At 34.5% G+C, this 16,967-nt stretch overlaps 3 protein-coding genes across 4 annotated transcripts; 2 read left to right on the top strand and 1 right to left on the bottom strand.

The window, feature by feature from the left end:
• The first annotated feature begins 98 nt into the window (after window positions 1–98).
• On the top strand, window positions 99–6,253 carry LOC142540592 (uncharacterized). 2 transcript variants are annotated; one of them, XM_075646865.1, is made up of 16 exons: window positions 102–473; window positions 1,315–1,403; window positions 1,574–1,681; window positions 1,823–1,858; window positions 1,947–2,057; window positions 2,249–2,332; window positions 2,432–2,550; window positions 2,860–2,961; window positions 3,419–3,535; window positions 3,612–3,677; window positions 3,915–3,981; window positions 4,295–4,348; window positions 5,337–5,426; window positions 5,541–5,567; window positions 5,672–5,698; window positions 5,836–6,253. In XM_075646865.1, exons 2-16 carry the CDS (start codon window positions 1,344–1,346, stop codon window positions 5,971–5,973), a joined length of 1,206 nt encoding a protein of 401 aa, XP_075502980.1. In that variant the 5' UTR covers window positions 102–473; window positions 1,315–1,343; the 3' UTR covers window positions 5,974–6,253. The 2 variants fall into 2 exon arrangements, with proteins under 2 accessions (XP_075502981.1, XP_075502980.1); XM_075646866.1 differs by lacking the exon at window positions 5,672–5,698 and having other exon boundaries at window positions 99–473.
• A 1,028-nt stretch (window positions 6,254–7,281) lies between these two features.
• LOC142540594 (secretory carrier-associated membrane protein 2-like) lies at window positions 7,282–12,626 on the top strand. The gene is made up of 13 exons (XM_075646867.1): window positions 7,282–7,640; window positions 8,929–8,994; window positions 9,243–9,356; window positions 9,451–9,513; window positions 9,828–9,861; window positions 10,134–10,256; window positions 11,011–11,073; window positions 11,160–11,253; window positions 11,553–11,598; window positions 11,684–11,751; window positions 11,850–11,898; window positions 12,020–12,085; window positions 12,225–12,626. The coding sequence occupies exons 1-13, from the start codon at window positions 7,584–7,586 to the stop codon at window positions 12,309–12,311; spliced, it is 930 nt and encodes a 309-aa protein (XP_075502982.1). The 5' UTR covers window positions 7,282–7,583; the 3' UTR covers window positions 12,312–12,626.
• A 171-nt stretch (window positions 12,627–12,797) lies between these two features.
• Window positions 12,798–16,085, bottom strand: LOC142540591 (3',5'-bisphosphate nucleotidase AHL-like). The gene is made up of 3 exons (XM_075646864.1): window positions 15,561–16,085; window positions 13,662–14,349; window positions 12,798–13,333 (listed from the first exon to the last, which is right to left on the bottom strand). The coding sequence occupies exons 1-3, from the start codon at window positions 15,931–15,933 to the stop codon at window positions 13,030–13,032; spliced, it is 1,365 nt and encodes a 454-aa protein (XP_075502979.1). The 5' UTR covers window positions 15,934–16,085; the 3' UTR covers window positions 12,798–13,029.
• Window positions 16,086–16,967: the final 882 nt, after the last annotated feature.

The raw sequence follows: 16,967 nt of genomic DNA, 5'->3' as shown, positions 1-16,967 counted from the left end.
AAAAAAATATTATTTTTCTAACGTATTTATAAATGATATTGTTTTTTCCACTTCTATATATATAACGATATCATGTCTCTATCCGAATACAGCCCAACACGACAGAATCTGAACTTTTGGGTCTCGAAAAAAAGATTCTCGATTTATATTTGGACAGGAGAGTTGTGGCTGGCTTGCGAGATGGTTACGACCCCATTCACCCTAGTTCTCTCCTCTTTATACGTGGCGATTCTTTTCCCAGCTCGCCTTTGTCAAGTCTTTTTTTCCCCACACATATAAACACGCAGTTACACTCACGAATTATCTGTATCTTCACTTCTCTTGAGATTAATATTAACTATTACATTTAGTGTTCGTTCAATTCAGAAACAATATGATGGATACTTGAATGGAGCTGTATTTTCATCTGGGATTCGACCACTTGCTGTTTTTTCATCAATTATAATAGTAATAGTCGAATCTGTGGGTTGAAGGTACGCGTTTTCTTTTCTTTCTCTAAAAGTCTTTTTCTTGTTCTGTATTTCTTGAAACTGTCTGTGTGATTGATGGTTTGGGGAGTTCATTTAAAGATAATAAGTTCAGGAAATGAAACGGTTCTTTAACGGCAAAAGTTGTGGTGATTTCATTTAATTTAAATTTAAAGAAAATTAAAATAAATATGAATTGTCACCCTTCAAGTTTCTTATTCAAAATGTTACCTAGTTCACGTTTTCTCGTTTATTGGTTGGAGATTGCAGACTATGTTCTTCTTCACATCTGAACTTATTAGTTTCTTCAAAAATTATTATTTTACTCGGGTTCTGGGTTTGGGGCGATGGTGAAAATATGATGCACAATTTACTCACTTTAAATCATTCATGAACATCATGTGCACTGTCTGCGATATCTAGTACTTATTTTGTGTGCCATTAGTCCGTTTGAAAACAATACGTGAAGAAAATGAAAAGGCTCTAGGAGCTCTTCATGAGACCTGCATGTCACAATTTCAAGTCCCATTTAATAATTTTTTTTGAATTGCGTTTTGAAAAAAACATATGGAGTTTGCATGGTAGGATTAAAAAGATGTTTTAAGTTGATTTCTTGTGATGCATATCCAAAGTTTTCCTGCGTATTTGAATTAAGGTGGATTGGAATAGAGATGTTGAAGCTTTTAATATGTCCCTAATGACTTTTTTCAAATATCCATATGAATTTGAGCCAAGATATGGTTAGAAATAAAAAGGCGAATTTGTTAGAACTCGGTGGCTTCTAGTTGTCCTTTTTCTGAGTTGTATGTAACTGGTTGGTTGTCTGATAAACTTTCACTAATTTCAGTTGTGATGAGACAAGATCCATAGTTCCTTATGAAGGCATCCGAGCTACGAAGATGGCTATTGAAGAAATTGCATTTCTTGTTTGACATGGTAGCAGGCTGAATTGTTTTTTTTTAAAAAAAATTTCAAAATTCTGATAAACTAAGTGCTAGAATTTATTCTTACGCTTTTTAAATTTTGAGCAACTTAATATCTGTACCTTTTTAAAATCAGTATCATCTATTGAAATAATAACCCATTACTTGTAAATGGGACTGCAGAGAGTGAGTGGTACGAAGATGAAACAGCTACCATTCCTTGGAGCTTTCTGTTTAGTAATGCTGTTCTTACTCTACAGGGCCACAAATTATCAGCATCAACACATGCAGGTGTGTAGCACAATTTTCTTGTTTTTAGTTGTCATGTATTAATGTGAATCACAATGAGTACTATAAATAGAAAACGCGATTTAATTGAAATTTTTATTGGAAGTCCTTGTCCAAATAGCTTCTTACTATTGTTTTTGTCAGATGGAGTCAAAATTACATCGTTTCTCTATGTTAAAGGTGATTATCCACATTTATATTCTATCATTCTTTGCTAAGGCATTTGATACTGTTGCCGTACTGAGGTGGTGTTAATACTTTGATGTAGGACATTGGTGTGGTTACCAAAAGTTTGAATAATTTGCCTCATGGTATCATTGAATCAAGGTCAGACCTAGAGTTAAAGCCTCTATGGAGAACAAGCAGTCACAAATCTAAGGTAAAATTTATTATGGATTTCTGTATCATCTCTAGGCCAATTTTTGTTCTTTGCTTGGGGATCTATTATTTGATGGCCATATTTTGATTCATCTGATATTTCATGGCATTGAAATGCACACTCATATGGGTTAGGTGGTTGGGGAAGTGGTGATTATAGACTCTAACGAACATGTCCCTCTTAATCTTCAGATCAATTTTACAAACTATCATAATTTGCTGGCAATGGCAGTGGGTGTCAGACAAAAACAAAACGTCAATACAATTGTTCAAAAGGTACTAGTAAATTAGTAAATGTATGTTTGTATATGATAAATTTGATCACTTACTATATGATTTTTACTTCTTTTGTTGCCTACTCTACTTTGAATTCAGTTTCTTTCGAAGAATTTTACAATTATTTTGTTCCATTACGATGGCAACTTGGACGGGTGGTGGGACTTGGAATGGAGTAGGGAAGCCATACATGTAGTCGCTCATAACCAAACAAAATGGTAATCCTTTGCTGTTCTGAATGGAAATTCTTCATAGCATTTAAGTACATGATTCAAGAAGGATCTATGGTCGTGGCTATGGGATTTGCCATCATATCAGGGATTGTTTATTAAAAGCCCCATTTAAGTTGACAATAACTGAATTGAATACAAGGATAGATTGAGTTGGATGTCTATAAAGATTTCACTACTAAGTTGTCTCCGGACTCACAAAGTCACGGTTTGTTTCACTGACGAAGATGGTTTATTTACTGCATCTTAATCGAATTTTGGTATGCTTTATTAATATTGGTAATTTTTCACGGACAGGTGGTTTGCAAAACGTTTTTTACACCCGGATGTGGTGTTTATATATGATTTCATATTTCTCTGGGATGAAGATTTGGGAGTAGAGAATTTTGACCCCGGAAGGTAGATGCATCACAAATTTAACTTTTCATTTTATTATTTTATCCAAAATTTTGAATTAAATAATTTTCATCGCAGTTAAAGCTCCCAACTTGTGAATAATCTATTTTTTTAGAGGAATTAAGGTTGTCAAATGGCATTTATACTACTTTTCCTCGCATTTAAATTTTCAATCATAATTCATTTTGTAACGATCAATGTTAAATTGAAAGTAAAGTGTCTCTATCAAAATGAGAACTGATCTAACTAAAGATATCATCTATTCTTCTTTAATAAAAGCAAGTCATGCACTTTTCCTTTTGAACCAGCATGATGTTTATCACATGCACCATCTTCCATCTTAATGGTCATATTATAGAGTCTTAGTTTCAACTTCCAGATACGGAGGCCTTTTGCATTTTTATTGATGCTTAAATCTTATATCAGTATTCTTTTTCCCCTTTATTTTTTAACTTATTAGGTACCTGGAAATTGTGAAATCCGTAGGACTGGAGATATCACAGCCAGCTTTGGACCCAAATTCTACAGGCATACATCATAGGATTACAATAAGGAAAAGGATGAAAAAATTTCACCGGTGAGTTTTGTTCAGTATTTATGTGATTTGGAATCTGGCTGTAGATTTTTAATACCTACCTATTTCAATATGGCAGGAGAATATATGTTGATCGGGGCAGTCACAAGTGTTCAGATGATAGTGAGGGACCGCCTTGTACTGGGTAGGCACCATCTTTTTGTACACAATCCTCAATGGAATTAATTTTTATTTATCCTTCGTGCTTACTCTCCCGTAGCACTGTGTATAAATGCTCGGTAATTTTTTTGTGGGACGCACGCTTAAAAATGTCCAATATAATGTCGTCAAACATGCAACTTGAACAAAAAAATTACCATGAGAAAAGGCAGAGCTGTTGCTGTTACAGATCTTTTGTATGCTGATAGTCTCAAATTTTCAGATTTGTCGAAGGAATGGCTCCTGTGTTTTCAAGAACAGCATGGCATTGCGCCTGGCATTTGATACAGGTTCTTTTTTATGCTTTTCTCTAAACAACTGTACAAAACTCTGTGACTTCTTGCAGTTCCTGCAATATCCATAGCTAAAGGCAAACAAGAAAAAGAACCAAACCAATGGGTGGTTTGATTGATTTTTTAAAGTTTGGTTGTTTTACGATCTTGTGGTCACCTGTTGCGTCTCTTGATTGCATACCCTCTTATGAACTTTTGCATTGCATTATTGAACGGAGATTGTAATTGCATATCTGTTTGAGTTTCCAACATACAAAGATATTTCTTTTGCGTTTCCATAATCTAAGACTAAGTTTTCACTTGGTACCAGAATGATCTTGTTCATGGATGGGGGATTGACATGAAACTTGGTTATTGTGCCCAGGTAAAACTTCTTTATGCTTCTTCCATAGAATCTCTTATGCATTTCCGTGTTCCTGTTGAAGAATACCCTTTAGCTCCCTCAAAATATTTCTATTGGGTAGCAACATGCTATATTTTAGAATATTTGAAAGCACAGATACTCTTAATTTTTTTTCCAGAAGTTTAGAACACGGATACGGATACGACACGCCAATATTTATATTTACGTAAATATAAATATGAATATACTACCAGTTTTAATACTAAATTTATATAAATATATATAATATTTATATATTTTTTAATTATTGTCGTATCTTATCTTTATCTGCCTTTATATTTTCAAAATTTGTCGTATCCGTATCGTATTCGATACAATACAATATCTATAATCGTATCTATGTAACATAGATTATTACCATTATATATATTTTTTGATACAACGATGGGTGCTCATTTGTATACTTGATATAAAATCCAATGCGATATGTTTGATTCCTGTACTTTTTGAGTTGGACCAACCTTTGGCGTCAATTTTCCCCACTATTCCTTGGCTGCCCCTTGTGATTTAGTTATCATAACGTAGACTTGAGTTAGTGCATAATTAAACAATTTAAATCGCAATGTTACCGCCATCGGTAATTGTTGTCGTGTTTGTGGCGGCACGCTCTATTACTATTAAGTAAACTTTCAAAAAGAACCCTGTAAATAAAAAATAGATCAATTTATTTTCATACAACTTTCCCACAATTTCACCCATCATGTTGGCATATTGTAATTAAAAATTTTGAAAAGTAACTTTCACCGTTTATAATCGTGTGATTTTGTCATACACGCACTCGATGCGTGTGTTCGTGTTTGAATAAAGAAAGCAAGAGAGAACGACATAAACCATTCTTGGGAATCAATTTCACGTGAATGGGCGAGTAATTTATCTTTGATACTGGATGATCAATTTGAAATCTGACTTTCTCAACTGTCTTTTATTGTATGAACTTGGATATACACAGGGAGATCGAACAACGAAGGTGGGAGTGGTTGATAGCGAATATGTAGTTCATCAGAGTATTCAAACATTAGGAGGAGCATCAGCGAGAAAGGTGATTTTTTTAAGCATAAACTTTTCGATTTTATCAGCCATTTCTCCGTGAAATGAGTTGCCTTCATCTCCATTTCCAGTCCCCCAAGTTCAAGTTTTATTTGCATCTGTGCAGGTTTTGAATCCGGAAAAGAACTCAAAGGTATAGCTTCCAGTGCCTCTAATCCCTGATTCTTTCTTTCATCCTCAGCACTAAGAGGGTCTTTGTTCTATTTGTTTTTGTCAACCACCTTGCCTTACATTCAGAGACACGCCGGGGACATTAGATCAGAGGTGAGAGATGCGCGATGCAACTCTATTTCTGCTTTGAATTTTACTGATTTCTTGGAAATTTGGCTAGTTTATATGTCACAATGATTCTTTAGATTTTAAATATAAAATTATAGCTTCAAAATGGGGTCGTCGTGCAGATTCGGAGGCAATCAACTATAGAACTTCAAAGATTTAAGGAGAGATGGGAAGAAGCTGTGAAGGAGGACAAGAAATGGGTGGATCCATTTACTTCCACCCGGAGACGCAGCCGAAAAAATAAACCTTTGAAATCATAAAATTCATTTTGAAAAAAATCAAAGGTTTAACATAGGATTCTTAATGTTGCCCAAGATCCAAGATTCTCATTTGTCATGGCGGGCTACAATTAAGCAGTTTAAACCTCAAAATTTTTATATTTTGTTAGGCAAACGTTGAATAAATCCCACGTAATTATTTTATTCTTTTAATGGTCATCTTCTTTTTCATTATATAATTACTTCATTCATGTTAGTGTACAATCCTGATTTTCAATTGTTAGGCTGAAATTAAATATAAAATGATGTTGATAGTTTTTTTTTCATATAATTGCTTTTGTTTTGGTGTAATATTTTCTTTAAGAGATGAGAACTAATAATCAAGTTTGTAATTTATTTTGATTTGATTGTTCAGCGTTCATATTCATCGTTATGTGTTGGACTGTTTATATTTGAGTCATTCGTTAATGTCTTTACGTTATAGTTGTTCATTCTTGGACGTGAGATGGTGTGTTAAGATATCTCACATCGGTTGGATAGAGTTTCAGAGAGTTGTATATATAGATTATGACAATTTTTCTTTTGAGTTAGTCTTTTGAATTAAGTTAGATTCAAGTCTCAATCTTATCACTATATAAAAAAACATAAGAAAACTTTTGATAAAAAAAGTTATACCCACAAAATAAATTTATATAAAAATAAAATTACCGTCTCTATTAAATTGATAACACGCACACATAGCATGCAAGAATCACTAGTTTTCAATATCAGTGTACAAACTATCCTTTCAAAATTAGGTTTTTCATCTTTGTTTTGAAAACAAACTTATCATATTCTAACATGTATATATTTTATATTTATATCTCTTTATATCATATCGTATCATCTTTAGTGATTAATGTATGTAACATATTATTAAAATTTTATATTGAATATATTATGTTTAAACATAATCGTACTATTTAATTAAATGTGGTAATAAATGTTTTTGAAAACTTAAGAACATGAGTTAAATGTAGAAAATATTGTGAGACTCACAAAATGAAGATATACTGTAATAAATAATATATATTAATTTTTAAAAAAACACAAAACTCATATGAGATCGTCTCACGCATAAGTTTTGTGAGACGAATTTCCAATCCGACCAATACAATATTTTTTTTATGTCAAAAATATTATTTTTTATTATAAATATAGATCGAATCAATTCATCTCTGTATCGTGTTTTGTTTTCCAAAGCAGGAGTCTCATTTTTTTCAAAAAATAAAAAATAAATATTTCGACTCTTTACTTAATTTTTTACTCGAAGTGTATTTTAACATTTGTTTTTAGAATACTATATTTTGACGTGCAAGGATGCAAGAAAACCGTCTCCGCGGAATGTAAGATCACACAATACAATGTTTAAATATGATTCTGTAAATATCAGGATTCAGAGAGAATATTTCTGCATCAGTCATTGGATTCCGTTTTGTCTTAAAAAATTTCAGTCTCATCACTTTGTTTCTTTAAGTTTTTTGGTCTTCTCATTTCTCATAGATCTGAAAACCCTCAAATCTCACAATTATTAGTGGAAAAAAAGAAGAGAAACCCTCAAATCTCTGTTTATAGTCTCCGCAATCAAATTTAAGTTCAACTGAGTCAATCAGATGGCCGGCGGTTACGATCCCAATCCTTTTGATGAGGAAGAAGTTAATCCATTCTCTGTAAGTTCTCTATATAAACACTCGCACTATATTGTTTGGTAGACTAAAAGGTTTTTCTCTTTAATTGCGGGACTGAGGAGTTTGAGTTTGACGAGGGTTTTTGATAAAGTTGAGTCTTTGGTTGTGATGAGTTGACTATAGTTTTGGTGGGTTTGGTTCTGACTATCGGAGGTACACGTTTGGTTGACTTTATGGCTGGAACTAATGTGTTGCCGTGTGAGATTGGAAGGATTAGAAGTTAAAGCCTGTTGTTGGTTCTCCAACAAGAGATTTATGCTTGAATAAAATTTGGAAGTGGCTGGTGCCATTAGGGTTTCAGTTACTTGATTTTGGTGGTGCCTCGATAGCTTTCACTAATGTGATGGACAGTGATGTGTTGATGGAGGTGGTAGCTTGAGTGGCCTGGGTGTATTCAGTTGCTGCATTTTCGAAAGGGGCCTCCTACTGAGAGCTTTGAAAGGTGGAAAAACTAGGAGAGGATTGGGTTTGGGAAATTGGAACCGTTACTTACTATATTGAAATTTAGATTATGAAATGGGCACTTCAACTGAAAAAATATTTAAGTTTAATTTTTTATACAAAAATAAAAAATGAAAGCTCTAAAGTATTAACTACCACTCTGTCCCAGATATCCCTACCTGCACGAGAGTAGTGTGTCGTCAATAAATTTGGGTTATTGTTTATCATGTGAAATTAGGATACAATTCAAGACATGGGGACAATGTTTTGTTTTTGAAAATTCATGGCCTATTGTAGCTATGCATGCCTTCTTCACGGATTGTGCCATTAATCAATCATTCGAAATTTCTCTTTTTTGCCTTGAAAAAATATGGGATTTTGGGGTCAATGAGTAGAGATAATTATATTTCTTGAGTGTACGTAGCAACCTAGCCTCTTTAAACTTTAGAGCTTTTACTGCTATGATAGCACACAATACCCCTCATTTGTATACATATAATGTCTATGGACGCACCTAAAATAACTAGTTTTGAAGTCATTTAATGATTTTACTCTGCTAAACATTTTGCGATTTGAATTTTTAGTTAATCTACTTTAACAAGTTACAATCAAAATTTTTTGCATCAAATTTGGTGAGAAGATTGAACTACCCTAAAGATATTGTTGTTAACGCGTGTGAGGGGCTCTGTGATTCTAATGTGACGTTATATAGCTCTTACTTTAATCTCTTTGATATATGTAGGTCAGTTTTATTAATGGAATAGAATTGAAAAGCCTTTATTATGTTGGTAGCGATTATGCATTTGATATTTTTGTTTTCTGAAACTAGGATGGAGGGGCTAGAGGAAAAGGAACCGGCAAATCGAATTTCAGCGGTGGTGCATTTTACACGTCGGTTAGTTCGTCTTTATTTTTCTTCCTTGTCGCTCAAGTTTGGTAACTATAGATCCTTAAATTTATGGCTTGAAATGAGAGTGTATTCGATCACTTGTCAATCTAGTGCTTGCTGTTCAACCCCCCCCCCCCCCCCCCCCCGCCCTTCTTGCAATCTTTTACTAATGCTTGTCTACTGAATTTTTGCATGTCATATACATTTAAAGATGTTTTCATTTTACATTAAAAGCGGTTTTTCTTTGTTTTCAGAGTTCCGGTAGTGTTCCACCGGTGACAAACTCAAGGCTTTCACCCCTCCCTCCAGAACCTGCTGATTTCTACAATCCTACTGCCCCCGTTGATATACCTCTTGATAGTGCTGCGGTGCAACTTTTACTTTTTGAATATGCTACCTCACTGTTCTTTTGTAGTCCTTGATACTTGAACTTTCATCTTCTAATCAAAGTAAATTTCACAGGATTTGAAGAAGAAAGAGAGAGAGTTGCAGGCGAAGGAAGCTGATTTGAAAAGGAGGGAACAGGTCTGTAAGACGCTGATCTCATTGCATTTCATCTTACTAACTAGTTCTCAACAAAGTTTTCAAAATGAGACAATTATAACATTATCTCAGAATTTTATGAAAAGAAAGTTTCCAAAGGGGGACAATTATGACGTTTCCATTTGAGAATTTTATGAGTTTACTGCTTTCTTGTAACCATTCGATTGCCAGTGCCATAATTATGGATACTACGGCAAACCGTAGTGATTTTTATAGTTTGCATACTTGATGAAAGATTTCAGATTTCCTACTGTTAGGAAGAAGAGTAACAAATTTGTTTTCGTTTTTCCGAGTAGGAAGTAAAACGGAAAGAAGAGGCTGCTGCGCGGGGTAATATCTATGCTCTAGTGTTTTTGTTATTATTTATTTCCTCTTCCAATGCACTTTATCAACCACTAAACATACTTTACCTTGTTTAGTAAGGAAGATAGACTTCATAGACCATATTTTTTAACTATCATAACAAAATTGTGTAGATACATATATTGCAGGATGCATGTTTGAATTTACACCACCAAATGGGATAACAGTGAACATGTTTTTTCTTTTGTAAGTTACAATAATTTTCTGCATGTCTCAAGTAATTTCTGGTTTCTTTTCAGCCGGTATCGTTATTGAGGAGAAAAACTGGCCTCCGTTTTTTCCTATTATTCACCATGATATCGCAAATGAAATACCAATTCATCTGCAGAAGCTGCAATATGTCGCTTTCACAACCTTTTTGGGTATGTCAATATGCGACTTTCATGTTTTCTTTTATGTAATGCAACTATGCTATTTCAGTCTCGTGATTGTTCTCTCTCGATAAAATCTATTAGTCGTAGAACTTTGTCGAGGATAGAAAGTTGGTTTGTTTTTACTGAACTGGAAGCTTCTTAAGGAAATGGTAAAGATACTTTTGCCAGCATTAATTGGGTGACCTTTTACTTTCTCAACTTGAAGTATGAGATTATTTTTCACATTAAAGTTTGTGAAATATTTAAGATTGCAATCAGTTGTGCTTGACAAGGGATAGAATTTCAACTTTGGTTTTTGTTCTTTAAGTTGCTGAGATAGTTTAAGCCGAAAATTGACCCATCCGGGAATTACTTTCAGAATTGATTAAATATCTCTGCTTAGTTTTGTTCTTAGGTTGCTTATCAAAGGCTGTCAAATACATTGATAGAGATAAAAAAGTAATGTATGTGTAACTTTTGGTACAACCTTAAGGGTGACAATTTTCATCCTCACTCCCTCTTTTTTTTATTTCTGCAATTTTCATTTAACTTTTGCCGTAAATACTTTTTGATAGAGGATTGTTGGAGAGATTTTGGTTAACTATGCACTGGTTAGATATATCAAATTATAATGTGCAATTTCCTTCCGTATCGAAAGGTTTTAAGTGTCTTGAGATATTAGAACTGCAAGATTCCTCCTTTCTCTTTCCGATATGACTTATATCATTGGTTGCTGGTAATGATGTTGTATTGGTGGTGATAGGACTCTCCTTTTGTCTTCTATGGAATTTGATAGCTGTGACTACCGCGTGGATTAAACAAGGAGGTTTGTATTCAAATATTATTATTATTAATTATTTTCGTAGCAGGTTTTTGGATTCAATGTTCCTAACTTCAGTTCCTGAATTCTAGATGCAAAGATATGGTTTCTTGCCATTATCTACTTCATATCTGGGGTTCCTGGAGCTTATGTGTTATGGTATCGTCCACTCTACCGTGCTTTTAGGTACGTTCATCCATTCTTTTGCAAAACCAGCATGTACGATTTTGAATTTGCATAATTTTCTTTTGTATTTAACGTGGGAAATACAGAAGATTGTAGCTGCAAAAATATTCGTCGTGGGACTTAAATGATTTATTTTAACATGTTCTTACTATTTGGGAAGAATTAACAGTGCAATGACTAGCATCTCATTCAATCATATACTCTTTGAAATGATCGTTCAATGAATCACAGATGGTATCGAGAATGGATGAAAAATCACTGATCTCCATAGTTTAACATTCCATCTGTGTGTATTGCAGAAATGAAAGCGCTGTGAAGTTTGGGTGGTTTTTCTTGTTTTACTTGGTAAGTTTTCTCACTTGTCAGGACTCGTTACTTTCTATTTTTTGCTATCAACTAAATGACAACCTTTTGCTTTATCCATTTGTAGCTTCACATTGGCTTCTGTGTCTTTGCCGCCGTTGCCCCTCCTGTAGTTTTTAGAGGAAAATCTCTGGCGTGAGTTCACTTTCTATTGTATGTTTTATTTAATTTTTAAGTCCACTTATCAGCCTTTTCAATTTTTTTAGCTTCAAGTTTTAATTGTGTCTGTTCAGAGGTATTCTTCCGGCTGTTGACCTGATAGGCAAGCATGTTTTGGTTGGGGTAAGTTCAATCTCCAGTAGATGTTGTTTATGGATGCGTCTCTGTTTGTAGCACCATCCTAGTGTAAAGACATTACAAAATATGCTTCCCTTGGTACTAACTTTTTAATTCTTTGGTTTAGATTTTCTACTTCATCGGGTTCGGATTATTTTGCCTCGAGTCAGTTCTAAGCATTTGGGTTATTCAGGTCTAAGTCTAACAATATATATATATATATATATATATATAATTTTTTTGTACCGTTGTATTGATTTTCTTGAAAATATTGAGAACGCCATAGCATGAGAATATATATAATTGACTGTTGTTGCCTTCTCGTTTTTCAGCAAGTATACATGTATTTCCGAGGCAGTGGTAAAGCCGCTGAGATGAAACGCGAAGCTGCAAGGGGCGCCCTTAGAGCAGCATTCTAAAATATCCATCATCCCAGAAAATCTTTTTCACTCTGTTGATTTGGAATACTGTTCTGTGCAAGTTCTCGAGGGAAGAAGTTCTGGAGAGGAAATTTGTCTGTGTAAAGCTTATTCAATGGTGCATTTATGAGTGTTTTGTACTTGTTGCAATTATGGTTTAAATTTAATTTAATTTAATTTTTTTGTTTTTTTTTGTGAGAAGACTAGGAATACTAAGTTTTTATATACCCTACTGGATTTTGGAGGCATGTAGTTGTATCTGTTAATTTTTTTGTACAATCATAGTTTGATATTTATTCACGTTTTGTTTCATTTTGTTCGGATCAATTCATCGATTGACTATGGTGCTGTTTGTATGCCCTGAAAACAAGGGGTTTGTCTGATTTATTTGTTGTAATATCTGAAAAATGGTTTTATAAATTAACTGATGCATAATACAAAATTGAAATAAGGAATGATGGTTGTATGGATGAACACTGATAAAGATTGCTCACATGAACAGAGAAGATTTCATCTTCTATAATTTTATGAATATTTCTTAGTATACATACATGCATTGGAATTGCCCTTTCGTCCAAAATTTTATGTGGCAACACGAGCTTCAAGGGGTTTTGGCCTCTCACTTACCCAAGTATCCAACCACAAGTCCACGCTTCAAAATCATGCCAATGCTCCTGGTAGTGTAGGAACGAACTTACAATTATACAGGATCCATACATTAAAGGCTAGAAGAATTCCAGCTGGCATCAACGGACCCAATTATCTTGTCGTGCAAGCGAGCTCCAGAACAAGCAACTATACCTCGATCAAGTCCTTCTAAGTACACACCTCTTGAAAAGCAGAGTGGGTGGCCTCCGGCATCAGTTACAACACCACCAGCTTCTTGAATAATGACAACACCAGCTGCATGATCCCATATCTTTTCCTTGTAACCTGATCGAGCAAACTTCATGAATATTTCGGCATCTCCTCTGGCTATGGCTGCATATTTCACCATTGAATACAAGCGTAATGGTTGGTTCCTGCAGTTGATAAGAACTTTGAGGTTTCCACACAAACTAAAGTCCGTTACAGATGATAGCAGCTAATGATATCGGTGCTTATATGTCTGAATACTGAAAAGTTTCCTAGATTCAAAGGGGGTGTCATTAGTGATCAAATAACATATTCTGAAATCAGATTTTGTAATGAATCTTTGATCAGATTTGATTCTGATCAATTCACGGAAAGATTTCCTACCATTTTTATCATACAAATTTTACCTACATAGGAAGTGAAGATTGCACTAAACTGAGAGCCCAGGTAATATTTCCACTCATTATCCTTTTTTGAGTTCAGAAAAGCATTCACCTTAGTCCAACACTATGAGCTAATCCAGCAGTAAAGGAATGACTTGAATTAGACTTCTCCACCGGTTCACAAAACGTAGCCAACGAGGGATCATCAATAGTGGAAACTCGAATTTGCCTAGCAGAGTTCGGCCAAATTAACGTCTTTTCCTCATGAAGCAAGGGCTGCATCCATGTTCTGCCACTGTCTTTCTTTGCATATATTACACAGCCTCTGTTCCAAGATCCTGAAGTCTTTGAGGTCATGCTAGATAAAGTACTAAGGTTGCCATTATGGTAATTTAGCCATTCCTTCTTCATCGGATAATTTGGGCATCCAAGAACTCCAAGAACTGGCTCTCCATCCTCTATCAATGCCAGGGCAACCGCATATTGATCCCCACGTACAAAACCCAATGTACCATCAACTGGATCCAGTACCCAAAACCTTCGGCTTGGTCCCCCAGTAGAGTTGCATCTACTTATGGCTTCTAAGACCTCTGAACTATTCAAAGCTAAAGCTGGTGCACTAAGTCCAAAACGTGGTGCTTCGGCCAGACATGTGTTAACTGTACGCACCACAGCTTCTAGTAAACCAGTTGCACTGGCCTTGGACAGTGCTTGAATGTCTTCTTCGGCAACAATCGATACATTTTCACGGCCGAAAGCCTTGGACAACACCCAGCTTACAGTTGCTTGAACACTCCAATCTGCTCACAAATAGTAATTGTCGTAATAGCCCATTTAAAATCATAGTTGATAAGAAAAACATTCTCGAGGCTTCTAATATCAGCGGGAAAAAAACGGAAGTTGATACTTGCAAGGCCGCAACTCGTACAGATTTGCAAATACACTCGAGTCAGCATCTTTTCTTTCATAAGCAGCATATAGGATCATGATTTGATGCATCTTACCCTCATTTAACAATTTAGTTTTGACAATAATGGAGGGAAAGAGTCAAGTAAGGTCATTTGTTTCTCTACATACCATTCGGTAGTTTCTTTCAACAATGGCTGCTTATTACGTTTTGACAATGTAAATGTGATTATAAGAAAAAGTAGCAATAGCCCTCTATGTGTAAAAGAAAACACATGTAGACAAAACCAATCAATTAACAAGTGTTTTTTTTTTCTTTTTTATCTTAATCTTCTGAGGATTGCCCAACATTTGGTTATTTAAACAATTACCTTCTCCCCCTAGAAGTAAAGAATAAATCAACCGTTCTCAAGGGACTGAGATGGTAGGGTCCTCTGCCTTCCCTAGTCAGCGTGGTTTAAAGGTAGAGGCCAGGGGTTACAGGGTTAAAAGAAAAAAAAGAAAAAAAAAAAGAATAAATCAACTCGACCATTTTCTATCAAGTTTCCATACATTTTCTGATCTTCAAAATTTGCCCCCACAGTAGTCCTTATCATTGACAATTGAATACGGGAATAACTAGCTTGTTTTCTGACAATGTCACGCGACCTCTGTAAATTAATCCATATTTACACGATCCTGTATTTCGACACAATATTTATCAATATATTACACTAAAGATTTGCTATTTAGCTTTACAGATGGTAGATTGTGTTTTAAGATTTCTTGCAACTTGTTCACAATTTCGAAATAAAGAAATAATATGACCACGGCATGTGTAAACTGTTTGAATTCCAATTCAACAAAATATTAAAAAATAAACCTGAACAGAGTTGACGAATGAAACTAAAAAGTAAATAAAATCATGTGCCGTAAGCACTGAGAAACTGGAGGTAAGAATTAAACACAAGTAAAACAACAGACAAGCAAACAACCGATGACAGCAACAAGCCCATTTCCAGAAAAATCGAAGCAACCCATTTTCGTGAAAATTTCACAAAATACGACCACGAGACATACTACTAGCAAAATACAAGCAACCTTTTTCAGGAACGTAAACAATTACCAGCTACTGTAACCGGAGAGTCATCATCTTTGGATTGAACAATATCACTGCTTTTAGAAAGCAAGCTTTCTTGAACTTTCTGACAGAGCAAGCACGCCATATGCACAGCCTTCACTGCTACCTCCAATTCGTCGGCGTATTCGTCCGCGTCCATCGAATTACTCAATGCCTCAGTGTAATGTTCTTCCGCTGTTGAAGCGAAAATGGCTTGTGGGTTATAGCTAACACGAGGAATGCTGGCCCATGGGTAGTTGGTTGAGGCCTGGCGAGGGTTTGCGTGAAAGAATGAGTGAAAAATTCCTATCTTTGTGGGAGTGGAACTGTTTTTTACTGCAATTGGGAGAGCGGCGTGTGGAATGAAATAGGTGGTCATAATGAAAGAATTTGCGCCTACGACGCAGACGCAGACGCAGAGGGAGGCTTTTCTTGACTCTCTATTCTGTGCGGATGCTTTGATTTTGATGGAGGAAAAAGAACAATTATTGGCGCTGAGGAACAGTGAACCTCGCAGCACATGTGGGAACCATGAATATGTAAACATATAAGCTGATCATATTCTATTTTTTAATGTGAAATTTATACACAAAATAGTAAATATTGTAACAAGTTAAAGAATAGACCCATTTTTTATTTTATTTGATTGAAAATAACAAATTGACTTGGATGGAACATCTGATGTTTGTTCGAACAAGTTATATTTTTGTCATTATATTTATCTTTGTGGTAAAAATTTGTCAGAGACGATCTCACGGATCGTATTTTATGAGACTCATCTTTTAATTGGGTCATCAATGAAAAATTATTATTTTTTAATCCTAAGAGTAGTACTTTTTATTGTGAATATCGATAGTGACGCGTCTTACTGATAAAGATTCGTATGACCGTCTCATAAGAAATATACTCTTATCTTTTTATGATTTATTTAGTGTGTCTATATTATCTATATTATTAAATTCGAAACATTTAGAGTAACTAACTTAGATGACGTCAAAATATTTAATTTCATAATTATCTTTCTTACACTACTCAAAACCTCATCGAGTCACTCCATATTTTACATTGAAAAAAATATAAACAAAACTTCTCTTTTAAGTTGAAAGAGTAGATCTCTTGTGAAACGCCTCACGAATCTTTATCTGTTAGACGAGTCAACCCTACCGATATTCGCAATAAAAAATAATATTCTTAATATAAAAAATAATATTTTTTTATGGATGACCCAAATAAGATATATGTCTCACAAAATATGACATATGAGACCGTCTCACACAAATTTTTATCAAATTGAAAATGTTTTTGTATTAATTATTTAATATTATTTGATCAAATTAAAAATAATAATAACACATAACAACTTTCACTCATATATATGGTTAACGGGTGCGATATATGTATGTATGTATGTAT

This window comes from Primulina tabacum, chromosome 3 (assembly GCF_025594145.1).
Source record: "Primulina tabacum isolate GXHZ01 chromosome 3, ASM2559414v2, whole genome shotgun sequence".
NCBI lineage: Eukaryota > Viridiplantae > Streptophyta > Magnoliopsida > Lamiales > Gesneriaceae > Primulina > Primulina tabacum.
This window is presented reverse-complemented; position numbering and strand designations above follow the sequence as displayed.

Bases quoted from the DNA above. Each gene is read 5' to 3' on its own strand.
- LOC142540592 (XM_075646865.1), top strand. From the start codon at position 1,344: ATGAAGGCATCCGAGCTACGAAGATGGCTATTGAAGAAATTGCATTTC. The intron at 1,859-1,946 runs GTGATTATCCAC...ACTTTGATGTAG, and splicing joins ATCGTTTCTCTATGTTAAAG to GACATTGGTGTGGTTACCAA. The intron at 3,536-3,611 runs GTGAGTTTTGTT...TCAATATGGCAG, and splicing joins AGGATGAAAAAATTTCACCG to GAGAATATATGTTGATCGGG.
- LOC142540594 (XM_075646867.1), top strand. From the start codon at position 7,584: ATGGCCGGCGGTTACGATCCCAATCCTTTTGATGAGGAAGAAGTTAAT. The intron at 11,254-11,552 runs GTACGTTCATCC...TGTGTATTGCAG, and splicing joins CCACTCTACCGTGCTTTTAG to AAATGAAAGCGCTGTGAAGT. The intron at 11,752-11,849 runs GTGAGTTCACTT...GTGTCTGTTCAG, and splicing joins TTTAGAGGAAAATCTCTGGC to AGGTATTCTTCCGGCTGTTG.
- LOC142540591 (XM_075646864.1), bottom strand. From the start codon at position 15,933: ATGACCACCTATTTCATTCCACACGCCGCTCTCCCAATTGCAGTAAAA. The intron at 14,350-15,560 runs GTAATTGTTTAC...ATTTGTGAGCAG, and splicing joins CTCTCCGGTTACAGTAGCTG to ATTGGAGTGTTCAAGCAACT. The intron at 13,334-13,661 runs GTGAATGCTTTT...TATCAACTGCAG, and splicing joins GCTCATAGTGTTGGACTAAG to GAACCAACCATTACGCTTGT.